The sequence below is a fragment of the Poecilia formosa genome, unplaced genomic scaffold (genome assembly GCF_000485575.1).
Source record: "Poecilia formosa unplaced genomic scaffold, Poecilia_formosa-5.1.2 Scaffold339, whole genome shotgun sequence".
NCBI lineage: Eukaryota > Metazoa > Chordata > Actinopteri > Cyprinodontiformes > Poeciliidae > Poecilia > Poecilia formosa.
In genome coordinates, this window is record NW_006800278.1 from 355,020 (window position 1) to 374,590 (window position 19,571).

At 47.6% G+C, this 19,571-nt stretch overlaps 2 protein-coding genes across 6 annotated transcripts; one reads left to right on the forward strand and one right to left on the reverse strand.

Moving 5' to 3' along the window:
• Positions 1-998: 998 nt before the first annotated feature.
• si:dkey-89b17.4 (zinc finger protein 646) lies at positions 999-14,887 on the reverse strand. 5 transcript variants are annotated; one of them, XR_001658891.1, is made up of 5 exons: positions 14,700-14,887; positions 8,251-11,037; positions 5,059-6,168; positions 4,374-4,968; positions 4,171-4,262 (listed from the first exon to the last, which is right to left on the reverse strand). XR_001658891.1 is itself a non-coding variant. In XM_007573851.2 (5 exons), exons 2-4 carry the CDS (start codon positions 10,803-10,805, stop codon positions 4,890-4,892), a joined length of 3,744 nt encoding a protein of 1,247 aa, XP_007573913.1. In that variant the 5' UTR covers positions 10,806-11,037; positions 14,700-14,886; the 3' UTR covers positions 4,180-4,264; positions 4,878-4,889. The 5 variants fall into 5 exon arrangements, 4 of the variants coding, with proteins under 4 accessions (XP_007573912.1, XP_016517158.1, XP_016517159.1 ...); XM_007573851.2 differs by having other exon boundaries at positions 4,180-4,264; positions 4,878-4,968; positions 14,700-14,886; XM_007573850.2 differs by lacking the exon at positions 4,374-4,968 and having other exon boundaries at positions 999-4,262; positions 14,700-14,884.
• A 989-nt stretch (positions 14,888-15,876) lies between these two features.
• thoc6 (THO complex 6) lies at positions 15,877-19,409 on the forward strand. Its single transcript, XM_007573852.2, has 13 exons — positions 15,877-16,034; positions 16,884-16,975; positions 17,056-17,120; positions 17,497-17,600; positions 17,899-17,936; positions 18,007-18,055; positions 18,137-18,208; positions 18,288-18,390; positions 18,473-18,522; positions 18,598-18,660; positions 18,735-18,845; positions 18,927-19,055; positions 19,137-19,409. Exons 1-13 carry the CDS (start codon positions 16,020-16,022, stop codon positions 19,215-19,217), a joined length of 972 nt encoding a protein of 323 aa, XP_007573914.1. The 5' UTR covers positions 15,877-16,019; the 3' UTR covers positions 19,218-19,409.
• The last annotated feature ends 162 nt before the right edge of the window (positions 19,410-19,571 follow it).

Below are 19,571 nucleotides of genomic sequence, written 5' to 3' on the forward strand. Positions count from 1 at the left end.
GGATGGATGGATGGATGGATGGATGGATGGATGGATGGATGGATGGAGATCATGAGGGGACTCAGCACAGAACCGTGAGGAACACCGGAGGAATTCAATTTCAACCCAAAGCAGTAAAACTATTCAACATGACTGGAAACGTCAGATCGGCTCTAAAATAACGTCACCAACATTTGATGCGACTCCTGCACGCCCCCGTGTGGCTGGCCTGGGATTGTCCTCTCTGCAGCTGCTGATGGAAACACGGGGAAACTAAAACTGTGGAGAGTGAAGAGTGCCAATTAAAAATAATATAAGAAATAATAATTTTAATTTACTTTATGTCTGAGGCAGCCAAGAGACGTCAGGGTCTCTGCAGAAGCAGCCAATCAGATGTCAGTGTTCCCAATCATCCCACCCACCATTTTGTGCTTCATCAAAGGAATATGGAATCATTTATGAAATGATGAAATAATATAGTTCTTAAAATGAAAAACATTTGAGGTACATATCATTTCCATTTATTTCCAGTTTTTTTTAAAAAAAAGAATGTTTAATTATTTCAGAAGTATTCATTATAATTTAGCACTCTTCATGCTCCACACAAAATTGAGAAAAACATGAACCATGTATGGAGACCCAAAAGTGCCACAATCCAACAAAAGAATATTTCTACTTCTTATTTATAAAACATACAAAACAAAATATGCAATAGGTGGAGTAACTATAAAGTATGAATAATTTATTAAATACATGATATCTTATACAGGATTTAGCAACAGCACGTCCTATTTAACCCATTACTCTTGTCTGACGTTAAACTGCACTCCATGACCATCACAGAGAAATCTATATTGTGCTGCAATGAGACAAAAAATAAGTTGTGTAACAGAATTCATATAATGTAATAATAAAATTAAAATGTAATTTTTTTATTAAATTGTGACACTTCTGGCCTTCCGTACAATTGTCGGGGATGTTGTTGGACTGTTTCTCCAGGAATCAGACTCGTAAACTGATTATTTTTTTCTCATCTATTTATTTTCAGTACTCAGCAGTAAGGGTTATAGTATATGGACAAGTTCTCTGTTAAGAAATGAATTATCAAAACATAGTTTATAAAAGTGTATAGTAAGCATTACATCATATATACGCATGAAAACAAAGTTTGAGCTTCAAACGGAGGATTACAGCTGCTCCAAACTTTCTTCTTCTCTAATCTACTGAGATGCAGGCAGGAAGTGTCGGAGGACAGACGGCGGATGGGGATATTTCTGTGTTCTAGATCACATGGACTCCTACAGCACTTGACGGTCACTGCACGGCTTTCACTTTATTTTTTGACTAGCACCGGTGCTCCTCGACACGCTGACAGACACACACAGGCTTCCAACAGTTAAATAAGGGAAACGGGAAAGAAACACCAATAAATACAGGAAGTGGGACAGAGCCGGGCGTCCCGCCGACTCGGCCGGGAAGTCCGTCCGGAAGCAGGGAGTCGGCGTGACGTCACGGGGTGAAGAAGGCAGGATCCGGATGAGTCCGTCGGCTCCGAGCGGAGGGGTGCTTCACATCGACACGGCTCTAAAGTCACACAGCCTAAACACTAGCGCGGTCCGATACACGAGTTAATCATCAATAATCAATAATCAGCTTCATATAAATAAATGAGTTACTACAGGATCTGCTTCCTTCGGTCAAAGCCGCAGATGAGAGTTTGGGATCCAGTTCACACACACGGACTGCAGGTTCTGATGGTTTAGCCAGCAGGTGGCGCTGCAGCCAGCAGGACAAACATGGAGGAATTTCCGGTTCGAGTCGGAGGAGAACCAGATGATCGGGCTCAGAAAAACTCATAAGAAAAAAACTCCACAGTCCAATTCGGAACCAGAACCCGGTTCTGGTCTGATCTGAGAAAAACGCTGTGATTGGCAAACTACGGTGCGGTTCCGGTTCTGATCCACTCAGCCCGTCAGGTTCTGCTAGCATGAAGAGTAAACCGGGTTCTGACCAGCGATAGGACTTCCGGCTCTTTGAAGGGAACCGAATCTTCAGGATCAGCTCAAAGAACTGTTCAGATGATCAATTTTTAACACGTCATTTTATCCCCAATATGGTTTTTATGTTCAGTTTTTGTGGGTGAAGTTTAAAAAACAAGTTAATTATCTGTAATAAGTTAAAAATGTTTCTTTCAGAAACATGTTTTTAGAAATATATGAAGGTTAAATATGGAGCTTTTACATGCGCTGTGTGCATTAATAACGTTTTGCTGATATTTATAACAGTATATGGAAGTTCATCTCAGAAACTGATGTCGGATCATCTGTGGCCCAGAACTGCGCGGGGTTTTTAATATCGTCGCCCTCTACTGGTGCAAAACAGGCATCGCAACATTTACTAATGGAGAAGCTGCTGAAGCAAAACCAGGACTTCAGACTTTAACCCGGATTTGGTTCTGGTGGAGGAGGAAAAGTCTCCAGAGCCAGAACTTGGTCAGTAATTTAGCAGCAAAAAATGTTTTTTTAAACTGAAAATGTTTACTTTGTTGCCAGTTTTCTGATTAAGTTGCAAGTTAATTTCAGGCCCTGAAATTAACAGGTTTAAATTAAGTCTCACTACTATAAAAATATAAGTAAAAAGCTGGCTGTTCTTTCTGAAAATTAAATTTCTGATGTTTTTCCTCCAATTCACTTAATTTGACCCAGTTCAGCTCAAAGTTGTAACTGGAAATCTGTAAAGTTGAAGTTGAGCTCTCTGAGCCACCGCAGCAAACAGACGTTCTTCCAGCATCTGCACCGTTTCAGGGTTGGACCAGGAATGTTGAGACTGATCCAGCACCAAACATCAAACTTCCTGTGAAGCGTCAGCGGCGGAGGAAAGAGCAGTAGGAAAACTTGTTACGGTAAATCCAGACAGTGTTGGATACAAAGACGTATCTGTGGTTTGATTAATGCGAATGAAATGCGTTTTAACAACTTGTTGGCACAGAAAACATCCGCTCTGAGTCCGTGTGTGTGAACCAGATAATAGGAAGTGTCTCTCTGTTACAGCACACACACACACACGTCTTAAGTCTGAAAAAGTCCCATGAGTCTTTGCTGCCCGACAGCAGGGGGTGAAGGTCCGACGGCCAAGCTCCACTCGTGCTACGTTTCAGAGTGAGAAGGCTTTAAAACACTGACGAAGGCCACCAGAGGAACCAGCAGCGACCCAACGACCCCACAGTCCGGGTCAGGCTCAGGTGCTGCAGCTGTGGGGGGGCATCATGCAGGGAGGCATGGTTAGCAGAAGGTCTGTGTGTGTGTTTATCTGTCCTCACACACACTGCCACCACACACCGAGGAGGACGAAGGTTCAGCTACGGTTTGGCACCGTCAGCGCTGGACACCCACTCAGACTACACGAAAGGTCCGCCGGGCATGCCCAGGTAGTTGGGCGCTGCCATGGCCGACGGCGGTGGCGTGGTGCCGCTCCAATGCACCTTCATGTGGTGCCGCAGGTTGGACTTGGAGGAGAAGCGCTTGTCGCACTGCTGGCAGGAGAAAGGCTTCTCCTTGGTGTGGATCCGGCGGTGGCAGATGAGCTGCGTGGACACCCGGAACGACTTCCCGCAGTCTGGACACTGGTAGCGCTTGGGCTCGGTGTGAATGCGGCGGTGGTTCTTGAGGGACATGAGGTTGGGGAACTCCTTCTGGCAGGAGGAGCAGAAGAAGGTCCCAGTCTTGTGGCTGTTCTTGTGGTTGAGCAGCGAGCTAGCGTGGCGGTACGAGCGTCCGCATTGGTTGCAGATGTGGGGCTTGGCGACCTCATCGTTGCTCTCGCGGCCGCGGCCTTTAGCCAAGCTGCCGGGATTGAGTCCTTGCTCTTGCATGAGGGTGAGGTCGAGGCCCGACCCCCAGCCCAGCTCCTGGGAGCCGCCCGGCCGGTGCTGCTGGGGTCTGGGCTGGCGGGGTTGCGGCATCTGGCCGTGGGTGATCTCCATGTGGAGCCTGAAGCTGGCCTGCGTGGGGAAGGCTCGCTGGCAGGACCGGCAGGTCAGCTCCCGCTGCTTCTGGTGGACCCGCCGGTGGTTGTAGAGCTGTGAGGAGACGCGGAACGCCTTCCCGCAGTCATGGCAGCGGTGGCGACGGGTCTCAGAGTGGATGCGGCGGTGGTTCTTGAGGGCGAGCAGGTTGTTATAGGTCTTGAGGCACACGGCGCAGTGGTAGATGCCGACGGTGTGGGTGTTCTTGTGGTTGAGCAGGGAGCTGGCGTGGCGATAGGAGCGGCCACACTGATCACATCTGTGCAGAGACAAACGGTAAGAGGAGAGAGGGGAGAGGGGCGGGGAAGAGACACAGAAAAATTAGTGATGGGAGGCAGACATGCAACAACACCTGATAAAGTTTACATACAGGTATATGATCTGAAATCCGGCTCAGAGCTTTCTACAAACTGGTGCACCAGCTAACGTTTCTACACAGGTCACTGGGGGGGACTGCTGTGTGGACGGGGGACATGGACACACAAGCAGGAGGAAAGTGGGAAGTATCTGCTGCTTCCTGCACTGCACACACAGCCTCGGTCTGCCTCGGTACCTAAAGGGATGCACTGAGCGAGTCTGCTGCCCATTGGAAGAACCGGCCACAGCTACGCTAAATTCCCGGTTGGTAATGCCGACGTGTGGACATGTGCAGTGCAGCTAGCTCCAAATACTCCCTGCTCTTCCCAAACAAACATCAAAATGCAGCAGCCTCATTCTGCTCAGCAGCCATCAGATCAGACACAATCAAAGGAAAGCTTCAGTCAGAGAAGAAAACAGCATGTAAACAACATCTGAACATAACATGAATGATTGAAGGCAGCCTACAAACTACAATGTGTGATATGCTAACTGAAAGCAAACGGGGATGACTTATCTGGTCTCTAATTCAATCTGTCCAAACTTCAGAAAAATCCGAATTCCGGCACGCGTATGGTCCCAAGGAAGCCGGATTGGAGATCATATACCTGTAATAGACACGTAGAGACCTAAATTTATCTGCACTACTTCTTTTTGTTCGAACTTCGAAGAATCACAAACAACTGACGAGAACTCACGTGTACCGACACTCTTCTCCCTCTCCTGGGGGTGCAGCGGCCTTCCTCCTGACCTCCATGCCTACCTGGTTGTCCCCACAGCGGTGCCGGGCCAGACCGGACCTCCCCTGGAAACTCTTCCCGCAGCTGGGGCAGCCGAACGGCGTGGCGCCCTCCTCATGCACCTTCTGGTGGTTACGCAGGAACCTTGCCAACCGGAAAGCTTTCCCACACGTGTGGCAGATGTGTTTTTTGCGCTGTGTGTGGATGCGCATGTGGTTGCGCAAGGCCATATAATTGGTGTAGGGCTTGTCACAGAAGTTGCAGCGGAAGTTTCCGGTCTTGTGGGTGTGCTTGTGGTTGAGCAAGGAACTGGCGTGCTTGTAGGTGCAGCTGCAGAGGTCGCAGGCGTACGGCCGCTCGTCAGAGTCCATGTCCACAGAACTCCTCTCCATGCTGATGTTGGCCGAGCTGCTAGTGGAGGAAGACGAAGGAAGGTGCTGAGCTGGGCAGTCGTGAGCAGACAGCTCGTCAGCCGTGGCAAATCCTTCGCAGCAGCCGTCGCACTCAAAGTCCATTTGGGCCCCAGGGCCCTGTGGGCCTTTACACAAGCCAGCTGTAGTGTGAGTGGCAAGCTGCCGCTGAGTGCGAAAACCTTTACCGCACTCCTGACAGTTGTGCTTCTTCTGGGCAAAGTGGAGGCGGAGGTGGTTCTTCATGGCCAACCGGTTGGGGTACGTGGAGTTGCAAACGTTGCAGTGGTACTCTCCAATTTTATGAAGGTTCTTGTGATTGGCCAGGCTGCCGGCGTGGCGGTATGTCTTTCCACATTCCTCACAGGCAAAAGGTCTTCGCCCACTTTCAGCAGGGTCAAACTTCTGGGGCCTGGAGGTCCCGGCCGACGAGTAAGGCTTCTTAAAGCCTTGATGGCTGTACTTGACCCCCATGAGTGGGCCCTTTGAGGACTCCGCTCTCATTGTCTGCATTTGAGATGGTCCAGGTTGCGGGAAGCGGGAACCGTTGGGACCGGTCCGGATGAGACCTTTGGCCCGGTGTTCCTCATGGAGACGGAGGTGGTTGATGAGCTGCTTTTGGATCTTGAAGGCTTTGCCACATTCCTCACACTTGTGCCTGGAGCAGGGACGACAAAACGTGAAGGAGACGCATAACAACCACAATGTTCCTACAAGAGAAAATTCTGTACAACATACAACTGTTAGCAGAGAGAAGTAAGTGAAATACTCCCTGTGGGGTTCCACAAGGATACTTTCTTGAACCCATGTTTTTATCTTAAAAAGTAGACTGGCTAAACCAACATGATCAAGTTCTTCAAAACAATAACATAAAAAGCATTACTTTCAACCAATTTCAATTGCACATTGTGATGCATTCAGTGTACTTTTGCAGAGACAATAAACTAACAGAAGTCCTACCACTACATGGATGCTTGTGTTGACTAGGTTTTCTTAATCATCTAGACATTGCTTGTAACTAAAAAGCATGAGCAATCCCACAACTGGAGAATAAGGTAATCATTTCTAAAGAATTTGACATTTCTTACTCTACAGAAAAACACCTCAGACAGCAGACATCCCAACAGATTCAGTCCAAAGCTGACAGGAATGACCAAACACCCCAGAGCTCCATCTCTAATGGCCTTAGTTAGCAGGTTAAAGGTTAATGGTATTGGCACTGAACCAGAATGACTGGAAGAGTTGAAAGAGAAACTCTCTCTCTCTAAAACAGGACGGCAGCAGGACTTAGGTTAGCAAAGCTGCATCTGAATGAAGAACAACATATCTGGAAGGTCCAAGCTGAAGCCTGGTCTAAACTGGATCAAGGCACGTAATCCAAGGCATGCCAAGTATTTCAACATAAGCAGAGTTAATCTTTCAGTGTAACATAGCATAACATCATGTAGAATGTTCTCAAGCCATGGGTCTGAAGACAACCAGTTACAGGCCCAACCAAAAACAACGGCCACTCAACCCAGCAGAGGAAGGATCTGAAACCAAAGTCTTTGGGATCTGAGGGAGTTAAAATTGCAGAGTTGAAACTGATAGTTTGGTATTGGTTTGACTGGTACAATATTTGTTATATTTTCAGTTGGTATGACTCTCTCACATGCTGCACTGAGTCAAACCAACCAAACCCTTTGAGCAACCTGTCCCCCCTCGCCTTAGTTCAGGGCGCTGAACCAAGAACCACTGAAAGAAATGACACAAAAACCTCTGAAGAAGACACTGAGCACAACTTCCCTCTTTACCAAATGTGAACAAAAATGGAGAGGCCTCAGATTTTACCTACGTTTGTAAGCGGACCAGAGTTCACTTTTTTGGTCTCCATCATAGTTCAATCTGCCCAAATGAACTATCTAGGCAGAAACACTGGAGTTGGATTAAAGCAGGTTAACTCGGGCTGGTGGGAATGCAGAATTAAAGAAATTACGGAAGGCCACCACCACATGAGCCTGCGGCTTAATTTAACTCAACATAGGAAACCTCACTTAGGCTGGAAGTGGATTGACTGATCACCCTCTCTGGCTGGAGGCTCATGCTGTTGGTAGCTGACGTCTCTGGTGAGGCCAACAACAAACAAGTTTTTCACTTAGCAAATAGTAAACGATCCTGTGCAGATGAGGTCTGACTCCTTTGAGACCAGTGGTCCTCAGTCACAATAGACTGAGCAACAACAAGACCGTGATGACCTTAATGTCCAGGACTGCTCAAAGAGTGGACCGGCATGAGTCTTCCCTTTACCCAAAGGTGTGGGCAAAAACCTGCATAAGAACTCATAATGGAAATTGGCATTGCAATTATTGGTTGCCGGTGATTTCATGACCATCCTACCGATCAAATGATCAATGCTCCGGCATCCCTAACCCTTGCCCAGAATGCGCAGCTGCACTGGCCTGCTGCAAAGGGCTTGATGTTGAGTTGTTTAGCGTGTAGCCCACAATTCTATTAACATAGTGTTTGTTCATCTCTTTGAAAAACAGCATGATGTCTTTGGAAACTAAAGACATGTTTATTTTTCAAATAAGTTGCAGAGTTTAGCTTTTAAGACATTTGCGATCATATTTAACTGTTCACAGATTAGTTAATATGTTTTGAGATTTCTTGTGGAATTTCAGATGATGTAATATAATTCTCCATAGCACCCATTTTTTAAGCCCACTTTTTCACGACATTTAAAATTGAACTATAAGCGTACCTTTTGAGGTCGAAGTGGGTCCTTTGGTGGTTCTTTAGCGCCAGCAGGTTGTAGTAGCGTTTCTGGCACACCAGGCAGCGGAAAACGCCGGTTTTATGAGACTTCTTGTGATTGAGGAGCGAGCAGGGGTGTCTGTATCCTCGTCCACACTGGTCACATTTGTGTGGTTTGTCACTTTGATCAACCATTGGCCTGCGCCCATCACCACTGGCTCCAGCTACACCTTCACCGCCAGACATCCCTTTGCCTCCATTTAGGCCAGACTTATTCATTCCTCGGTTCTTACCAGGGCACAAGTGAGTGACCAGGTGGTGTTGGTCGGCAAAAAACATGCCACAGTCCACACATATGTGGTTACGTCCATCCATCTTGTCACTGCCATTGGCTGAGCCGCCGGTGATACCCTGCTGCTGGCCGTCTGGCCTCTGGGGGCCGTGGATTAACTGGTGATTCAGGAGGTCCTGCTTCCTGGAGAAGCTCTGGCCACAGGTGGAGCAGATCATCCTCCAGTCCTGATCCAGATTGGATGGTCCTGCTCCTATTGGGTTATTGGCATGGCTGCGAAGGTGGCTTCTCAGAGCTCTTAGGCTGGCATAATGATTGCCACATACCGAGCACTGATACACCTCCCCATCATCGTCGTCGTCTTTGTCGTTGCTGCCCATCCTCTTACCCCCACTCTGGGAGTAGGGTCTCTGGCTGCTGCCTTCTTTAATGCTGCTGGAGCTCCCGGAGGGAATGGATGTCCCACTGGAGCTGTGGTAGTTCATGTTCCCCATGAAGCCATTAGACATGTTGCTTTGCTGCTGCTGCGGTGGTGGCTGCTGTTGCTGTCCACGGCGAGGACACATGTGCGACTTGATGCCTGAAACATCCCCGTACATCTCGCCGCAGTCGGCACACACGTGTCTGTCTGCCTGTCGATGAGTAGAGCTGCTCTGGGAAAGCGAGCTGCCGTCAAACCGATCATGGAACTCTAGGGAGTCCAACCCGCTGCTATGGCCGCCATCCGGCACAAAGTGAGAGGAATCACCAAGGTTTCCTGGCAGTGAGATTGGAGTGTTTGTGGTGTTGCCCTCCTGGACGTAGCTCTGCTGGGAATCCAGAGTGAGTGGCTCAGGAGACAGCCAGTCGCTGCTGTCGCTGCCAATTGGCTGGTTGGAGGGGCGGCCCTTGTGGCTCCGCAGGTGGCTATGTAGTGCCGCCAGGTGGGGGTACTGCTTACAGCAGATGGTGCATTGGTAGTGGCCGGTCTGATGGCATCGTTTGTGATTGACCAGACTCCCTGCATGCCGATAGCTTTTGCCGCATTCTCCACACTTGAAGCGGCGCTCTTCGTCATCTGGAGAATTGGCCTGAGGTACACGGCCACCAGAGGGTGATGCCACCGAGCCCTGTGATCCAGAGCTGAGTGTGTCCGAGTTGAGTATAGAGCTGTCCTGACTGTGGGACGGTGGATGAGGATCATGGGTTAGATAGTGAACTTTTAAAGTCTCTAGGTCTGGGTGCCCAGCCCCACAGTATGCACATGTGTAAATGGGGTTGTTGACTGGGGGACCCATAATTGGGTCGTACGGGCCCCTTTTATCTGCAGGAAGTGGGGGTAGGGGCAGAGGGTCACCCAGTGCCGGTGTGTAAGCCGGGGACCGCACGGCACTCAGATTGTGAGGCATGATGCCGGGGAAGCTGCGTGGCAGTCCGAGTGAGGGCGAGGCCGTGTTGTGCAGCAGGATGTGCTCCTGGAAGTCTGCCTTGTTCGGCAGCGCTATCTGACACAAGTGGCAGAAACAGGAGGCAGACTCATCGCTCTGAGATGACTGCGAGCCGGCACTGCGCTCCGAATCGTGGAGGCTGCTGCCAGCGCCGCTGCTCACCATGGTCGCCCCTGGAGTCTTGAACTTTGAGTGAGTCCTCTCGTGGCTGTTTAACGCAGCCAGATTGCTGAATTGTTTAAAACACACAGAGCACTTGAAAGTTCCTTGTTGGTGACACTTTTTGTGGTTCACCAGACTACCGTGATGCCGATAGGTTCGGTCACACTGGTCACACTTGAACGGTCTGTCCCAGGCGTCGTCAGATTCAGGGGAGCCTTTTTTCCCGTGGTCGTCTGTCTCGTGGCCAGGTAGGACACTATGTCCAACACCACTGTTGTTCAGATGGGAACGGCCAAACCCATCCGAGAGGTCCTGGGCAAGGCCAAAGCTTCTCTCGTCGTGGCCCGCCTCCTCAGGGGCCTCCTCGTTCTCCTCTTCTGCGTGTGCACTGCTTGGGGACAGAGTATGAATCCGAAGGTGGTTTTTCAGAGCTACCGCGTTCGGCAGCGTACGCGTACAGACTGGACACTGGAAAGAACCCACTTCGTGAGACTTCTTATGGTTGGCAAGGCTGGCTGCGTGCTTGTAAATCCGTCCACACTGTTCACACTCAAAACGACCGCTCTCTTCCTGCTGATAATGTGCTTTCATATGCTCTAGAAGACTTGGAGTACTCGGGCAGACCATATCACATTCTTTACAGGGGAATCCCTTGGCACGACTCATATCATGCATTGCCATAGTACTCTACCCCGGAGCAGTTGGAAGGAGTCACGGTTCACAACGTAGTAATGAACAGTGAAGGGTTGGGGTATCGGGGGGGATGGGGGAGGGGAGAAAACAAGGTTGCTTAGCTCTTTAGCTGAGACTCCAGGCCATATTCCACCACCAAAGGACATCCAGCCAATCACGGCCCGCCTTGGGGGTGGCGGGCCAGCAAGGGACGATGGGCACACCAGCCAATGAGGAATCACTGTGGAGAGAAGAAGAACATAGTTACTTTTGGATTCACACGGCTTCCAATCCAAAGTACCTTACAACAACTCTTGATTTCTACACTGAAGTCTTTAGTTTTGATGGAAATTGCTTACAAGTTAAATTATTGGGAAAGTCAAGGGTTAGTACTAGGGGTGTGCAATGTGAACTACTTATTTCCACAATATTTAATGTTATTTACTGTGGTTTATTGTCACTACGCATGGTTTCCAGTTGCACAGTAAAAAGAGCTACCAGAAACGAATAATGCTTCAAGAACATCAAGGAAATTCACAAAGACACATCGCAAAGACAAGCACCGCTTTTCAGATCGCTAAAGGCTACAACCGACAGACTGAGAAACCGTTTTTACCCATCAGCCATCAGCTCGCTCACTGGCCAGTTTGACCTCGCCTGTTTTTATGTCCATTTGAGTTTTCAGTTAACTTTTTGTCGAGGGAAAAGTCTAATTATTCATAGTCTGTTTTTTAATGAGACATTGTTTTTCACTGGAGAATTGCATTTCATTGTACAACGTTCGATGTTACAATGACAGTAATACAGCAGGTTTATTTGTATAAATCAATCACAGTTCTAACCTCTGTTAGCAACCATGTAGCTTTAGCAATAAGACCACAGACAGCTGGTTTTACTATGAAATTTGATTTTAAACATAAAACTTGATTAATTATTCATAACATTTCCCACTGTAGGAAATGTTTCTTCTCTTGGTGAAAACATCACTAGCTGTGTCTGAATCTCTCTCAAGTGTCTCTGCTGGGCCAAAGCTGCGATTGTTGTTGGGAGTCGCATAGAATCATTCTGAGGGCTGCAGACGGTCCCCGGGCCACACTTTGGACATCCTGTGGCAGCCAGACGGGACAATATTGGCCCAGTTAAAATCAGGTTCCTGTTTGAAGGAAGAGGAGGAAGGAGTTTGGGTTTGACTGGTCCGCTGCCTGAAGCAGCAGGAAGCAGCCGGTTCCAGTGTTGACCCGGCCCGTGTTTGTTCTGGGTCATGTGACCATCAGCGCTTCACCTGCCTGCAGGTTAACAGGATGTACAATAAAACAGCAAACAGGAGCAGATCCCACTCAGCTGGACGTCCTCTCTGTCCCTCCAGTTTCTCTCACAAGAAGACAAACCTTTTGGTTTTCTTATTTATGGTTGAAACCACAGTAGGGCTGGGCATTCATCCATCATCATCTATCATAATAAATTTCTTATTAGAATTTTGATTTATCATTGTCACAATAAATTCCATTTAATGAAGTTTAAAAAAAAACAAAACTTTCCTTATCAGCAATAGTTTCATTATTTTCTCCACTGTTTGTTTAACGAAAGCATCAATAAATACCAATACATTAGGAAATACAGTTACTGTGTGCAGTTTATTGATATCAATCACTCTTCTTTGTGTGGATGTTCTAAAGTCGCTCATTACAAATGGGAAAGTTTTTCAGAAGCGTTATTTGAATTTGTGAAGCTATAATTGTTGTGCCATCCAGACACAGTTACCTAAAAAAACAATCAATAGTTTTTACACTACAAAACAAAACCTTAGTAAATACTAATATTTATAGAAAACACAAATATCATGTCTAATACAAATATCTTGAATGTAACTTTTCAGCATGAAATATGAGTCAATAATTCCTCAATATTGATGAAAACGTTCTAATTCCATCATCAGGAAAAATGTTTTGTTATAAGTGAAATAATCTGCCAGCAGGAATAAAACCTTTTCATCAATATAAAAATGAAAGTTATTTTTATCTTATTTCAAGTGTACTAAGATATTTGCACCAGAAACTACACCAAAAATATTTGGTAAGATTTTGTGATTTTGCAGTGTATTGTCACTTTTATCATCATCACAAAAGCATCACAAGATATCAGGATAAAACTTTACGTCCATATGACAGAGACTATTAGTGAATGTTTACATGCTTAACCATCTTCAGAGTTTGGTCCAGATTTGGGCTCCATGCTGATAATAAATCAATAAAAACCGATAAGTGTAAACAGCTGGACGGTTTTCCTGCATCCTCTAAGAACCGACTGCAAACGTTAGAAAAATAAAAGTTCAAGTTTTTCTGATGCAACCAATCAGACAACCACCAACACCAATAAACTTATTTATACTCATATTTAAGCTGATATTATTATTATACATTATTGTTAAAAGCACATTTTGAAATAGTCTATAAGTATTAAACACACTTTTCATCAATCCACACTTCTGTTTTTAAAACCAGCTTTTTATCAGTCTGATGTAATATTCTAATTTTTGATGAAAACCATCATAATTAACAGAAATAAAAGGATTAATTCATGGAAAAAAAATCTACTTAACATTTAACAAGAGAACTGGAAGACATTTTAAATATCCAAAATAAAGAAAAAAATGGAGAGTTGAGACCAAAACACCAGACTGAAGACTTTTATCATTCAGATTTTGGTAGAAAGAGAAAAACGATAAATAATGAAAATGGAAATTACTGAGCTAGTTTTTATTTATTGTTTATTGCGACGGGCCTACTACCAAACAACTGACACCCGGTGATACTGGCATGGTGGCTCTGGTCCGGTTTATGACCCCAGAAGCCGGTTTTCCAGGGAACTGTTCACACCTCAGCATGATGCTGCAGCAGCGGGTTCAGAGTTCAGGTGTGAAGCTGAGCTGCAGCCAATCACAACTTTCCCTTCAGCTCATCATGTAAACAAACCTGCTGAGGCCTCAACCCGACCGGAACGGCCCGGCTCCGTTCACACACCCCCGGTCTGACCCGCTTTAACGGTCCCGCTGCTGCTCCGGTTCCCCACCCGGTTCCTGGCCCGAACAGAGCCGGACCGGACCCAGACAGCCGCCCGGGGCCGCCTGACCTTGGCCCGTCTCCTCCCGCCCCGGTTCGGCCTCGGCAGGAGTCCATCCGGACAAAGCGGGGCGATCCGACATTTCCAGCCGCGGACCTTCCTGTCTGAGCGGGGAGCCGCGCTCCGTCACCCGCTGCGCTGCGGGGGGCGGCCGGCGCGGCGCGGCGGAGCACCGAGTGTTCCCGACATGATGCGGGGCGCCACCTGCAGCCATCAGCCCACTCCCACTGAGACCCCACGAATATCTGAAATGGCTTTCAGCCGCGACACCGAGCCATTTTACCGCAGCTAACGGGGTTAGCTCGCTTTTTAATCACAAACACAGACCCTCTTTGGTCCAGCCGAGCTCCAAGCCCAGTCCACCGACCCAATATGGTGCCGAACTCCGGAAGAGTATCCCGCGGTCATTTCAGAGTCAAATAACGGATATTTAGAGCAGAGGAGGCGGAGGAGGGAGCTGATGCTCGGCCGAGCTAACGGTTAGCGCCTGGCTAGCGATTAGCATCTCCGCGATGAGAGAAAACAGAAAAGCGGAAGTTAGGCACAACCAAACAGCAAGAGAAAAACGCACGTCCAGCAGTCCCGCATAGCTGCGTGTCCATCTTGGAGGCTGGTCTCGGAATTTCCTTCACATTTAGTGCCGGAAAGCTGCCTCCGCTGCAGCAGCTAACCGCGGTTGGCAGCGCAGCTAGCTCCGAGCTACACAAAGATCCCGACAAACACACCGCGGCCCCCCTTTCATGGAAAACATCGGCTTTCCTCCGTTTTCCGCCACAAACTCACCCCTCGATTGGCCTCTGCGCCCGCCAGCAGAAGGATGCACGGCCTGGACCCGCAGATTGTGCACCTTTCACAGATTAGACATGCTTATTTTCTCCTCCTGCTCACCCTCCGACTTTTTCTGCTGTGTCCCCCCGCCGCCGCTTCAGCAGCACACTTCCTGCCGCTGCCGCGCGCGGCGAGCCGAGCGGCGCGGCGCATGATCCCAAACATGACAGCGTTCCGCGGCATCAAGGTCCAAACCGAACCGAACCCCGCCTCAAAGGAAAACATCTTCAGATATTAGTCTGGTAATTATGTAAATGAATCTGTGCGGTCAGGACCGACCTAGGTCTGAATGGGGCCTTGAGCTGAATTTGATGTGGGGCCCCTCTTCCAGTTAATGAACAGTTTTAACACATATTTATTAAAAAGGTCTCCGTTTAATTGACTGACCCTAAAAGCAGTCACAGATAATTAGTTATTTGTGAACAAACCAAACTCAAATCTAAAGAATTCAATGTTTAGATTGTAACAACACAATTAACAATGAAGATAATTCCTTTAAATGTCACTGTAAAATAATATATACTTTAATTTATTAATGCTGAAAATGTCAACAAATGTAATTATCTTCTCATTCTCAATGAACAAATGTGAAAAGTGTACATCAATAGTATAAGCAAAAAAGCAAGCATCAATGGGAAGCCCCTGATGGTTTAAGGGCCCTAAACACCAGCTTAGTTTGCTTGTGTTTTGGGCCGGCCCTCTGTGTGGTCAAACAATAACACACCCAACTCAAAGGGAAAACACATCAAGCCGAGGTTATAACAGTCAGTCATAATGAACACAACAAAAACACAAATAACAGAGGAACACAAATGATGGAAAAACAACAAAGAAAAGAGAAAGGTGAGAAAAAAAAACTCAGAATAATCTAAAAACCAACAGCAGCAGCAACAAACCCCTGAGCTGCAGGAGGCGCATATTTCAAACCGTATTAAATCTGCAGTAAATTTCAGGTAGTTCTCAACTTCTAAACTGATGAGTTGACCCTTTGCATAAACACACACACGCGCACACAGACACACACACAAAATAAAAATACCAGTACGCCTCAAAGATATGTAAAGTTCTGGTTCCACTATGGGTTCTGAGTTTCTGAGCTCCTCCTGGCCGCTGCTGGACTACATGTCCCAGAATGCCGTGTTGTGGCGGTGACGTCATATTCCAGCGTCGTGGCCGTGCGTTTCCCTCCTGTGGCTCCGTTTGGGTTCCTGCTTGTTCCTGAGTTCTTTGTTTTTCCTACAGTTTTTCCAGAACCAGGATTATCCAGAGGCCAGGATGGGACCCGTAGAGGTGAACTTTGTTTCAGTCAATATTCCTCCGTGTTTCCGTGGGATCTCTGGGAAGTTCAGGGACGGAAACGCTAGAAACCTGCTGCGCTGTTTCTGTTCATCATGTTTTAGAAGCAGCATTAAAATATTTTGAAATTCTTTCTTTAACAAGCTGAGAAGCTAAAAGGTTAATAGTGAAAATTTCTGTTAATTTTCTCCTTTTTCGGGCGCATAAGTTTTATTCTTCACGAAGAAAAGGACTCGGTTTTAAATTAAGCAAAAATAAGATTTGTTTCCTTATTAATTAAAAGTCCAGATATCAAATGAAACATTAGAAAGATTATCAGATTCGGTTCGGTGTGGCGTTTAATTCGGGCTGACTCTAGATCAGTTTAGAGTGTTTTAAACAGGAAATAGTTTGAATTGGGTCAGAGGTCACCACCTCCCGGGTCATTGTTTCTGCAGGGGATTGATTAGAGCCAAATGAAAACTGAGCATGCGCGTTTTAAGATGGGCCTTTAGTACTTTATTGCTCCCCCAGAGGGAAACTGAATGCTGCTTTACTCCCATCAGGTTCTTCAGAGCTGTTGTAGATGATGACGGCTCTGAGCAGGAAGAATCTCCTGTAGCAGTCTGTGTCACAGCGAATATGTAGAAGCCTCTGACTGAAGACATTGATTCTGGTTCTGAGGAGGTTCAGGGTTACCCAGAAAAGCTGACTGAGATATCAGATTCATAAATGTGTTTGTTTTTAATAATTTCCTGAAAGTTTTCACCGAAGCAACATTTTAAGGTTACCATGGTGACTTTTGATCCTCTCCAACTGGCTTTAACTAACGACTCGTCGCCATGGCGTCTTCTCTGTCTGCAGCTCCTCCACATGTCGGTTTTCTCCCAAAGCTTTTCTCCCTGCGGCCGCTTCCTGGCGGCTGGGAACAACTATGGAGAGATCGCCCTGTTCAGGTGAGACGAAACAAACGCACCCACCTCCCTCACCTGTCCTCAGCTTGCAGCTCACACCTGTCACCACGCTGTGTTTTCAGCCTGGCTGCGGCTCTCAGTCCAGACGCCACGGCGGCCAACCAGAAGCCTGTTCTAACGTTCACAGGTGAGGCCTGCCAGACTGAGCAGCGTGCTTGATTTATAAAAAAATTTGTCAAATCTCACCTGTAGCCTCACCTGAGTCAAGATAAACACAGAAAATAACTTTTTAAAGTAGAAAACCTGCAGATTATTGTTTTATGCAACAAAAATCTGTGATATTGGAGAGTTTTCATAGTGTTATTAAAACAAGTCAACGGGTACAAATTAACTTGGAAAATTTTAAATCAAGCAACAAAAAAGAAATGGCATTTTCACCAAACTTTTAGTTTTTTCCCCGGATGAATTAAAAAAAATGTTTTATAGCATAAACTAGAAGTTTGGTTCTGGTCCGGTTCTGGTCCGGTTCTGGTGAGTCTCTGAATCCTGCCTGTCCTCTGCAGCTCATGAAGGTCCTGTCTTCAGTCTGCTGTCCACCGACTCCGTCCTGCTGAGCGCAGGGAACGGCGAGGTTAGCGCCTGGAACTGGACCGAACTCATCAAGAAGGTACGGAAACTACGGAAAGCCATCAGAGCCAAAAATCAGCACAGATTCAACCCACCTGGTACAGAAACTAAAAATCAGTTCAACATGTCAGTGATGTGAAAGTGGTGAAACTCCCACAAGAAAGAAACCAACAGAGCCGAAAGTGGTGCGTTCAATGACAGTACGTGTTTCAGGTGGTTTAAAATCTGCAGGTGGTTTTTAAGGAAATGTCTGATTATGGCTGTTAACATCTTGCCATAGCTTGATGCATAGCAGCTGGAAGGTCAAGAGTTAAATGATGACCTTTGTGTCTCATCAGAACGTGAAGCCGCTGTGGACGAAGAGGCCGAACTACAAGTGAGGACGAGTCCTCAACTTCCTGTCTGTGTGTTCTCCACTTCCTGTCTCACGTCTCTGTTGCCTTCAGGTCCAGTCTGGAGATTCCAGAGATCAACTCCATGGCCATCAACCCTCGAGTGAGAGCACACACTGACCTCTGACCTCTGACTGGCTGTACCTTTTTGATGATGATGATGATGACGACGATGTGTTTCCAGGACGACAGCCTGGCGATCGGAGCGGGGGACAACAACGTCCACATCCTGGACCTGGAGCACGGCGCCTTCAAGGTGCATCTTCTTCTTCTTCGTCCTCTTCTGCAGCTGATGTCTGGTCATGTGACAGACCTCTGACCTCTGACCCCTTCAGGCGACCCTGCAGGGTCACACGGATTACGTGCACTGCGTGTGCATACGTGAGCGGGAGGCGGAGCTTCTGTCTGGCAGCGAGGACGGCGCCGTAAGGATGTGGGGTGAGCAGCAGGCGGCGCCGCCGTGTGGCCGTTCTGATGATGATGATGATGGTGGTGGTGGTGATGATGGTGTGTCGTTCAGACTGCAGGACGGGGCAGAGCGTCCACTGCATCGAGGTTCATAAGTACGAGGTGAGCTCTGAGCTTTGACCAGCTGACCTTTGACCTCTTCTTTCAGAGCTGCTGACCTTTGACCTCTCGTTTCAGAGCTGTGCCAGGCCTCAGCACGGGAAGTGGATCAGCTGCCTGACCACGGACTCTGATTGGATGGTAAGAGGTTGTGCGTTGAAGCTGCAGACCCAGATGTGATTTCATGTTACTGACCGGTTGCTATGGCAATGCAGCTGTGCGGCGGCGGCCCGTCTCTGTCCCTGTGGCATCTGCGCTCGCTGTCGCCGACCTCGGTGTTCCCGTTGAGCGGCTGCCAGCGCCGGGCCGCCTTCCACCAGGACATGGTGAGGAGACACACAGCACCCCCGCAGGCTGGAGGCCGCGCTGCAGCCTCACTCTGTGTGTGTGTGTGTGTGTGTGTGCAGATACTCGCTGTGGGCGACGGTGCCTTCGTCTCCCACTGCCTTCTGGGAGGAGAGGTCAAAGGTCAGATCCCGTGCACGCCACCGAGCCTCAACACGTTGCAGCTGAACACAAAGAGCTCTGAGCACCGGGTGAGACCCTGAACGCACCGCGGAGGGGGCGGGGCTAAGGGTGAGGGGCGGGACCTGGTGACAGGTGTGTTGGTGTTCCAGGTGCTGACGGTCGGCGGCGGCAGCAGCAAGATCGACGTCTTCACCAACCTGTCCTACAGAGCCTTCTCCCTCAGCTTTTGACCAGAACCAGAACCGGATCGGAACCAGAATCAGAACGAACTCTAAATAAAATCCAGTCTTTGTTACAATTCACCGATTGTAACTTTCATCACTTGCCGTCCGCTGGGACCCGTTAACGCATCCAGGACCTGTTAAATTTGCTCCTTTAGGAGATTTTAGGCAGGAAAATAAAATAAAAAATACTTTTTCTGAGCTCCGTATTTATGACACCATATTGGAACCAGACTAAGAAAAAAAGGTGATTATCAGAATATAGAAAACATGGGAATAGTTGAAAAAATGTCTAAAATACTAAAAAATGAGAAATTCATTCAAACTTAATTTTAATGTCTCTGATATTTATCAGTAAAGAAC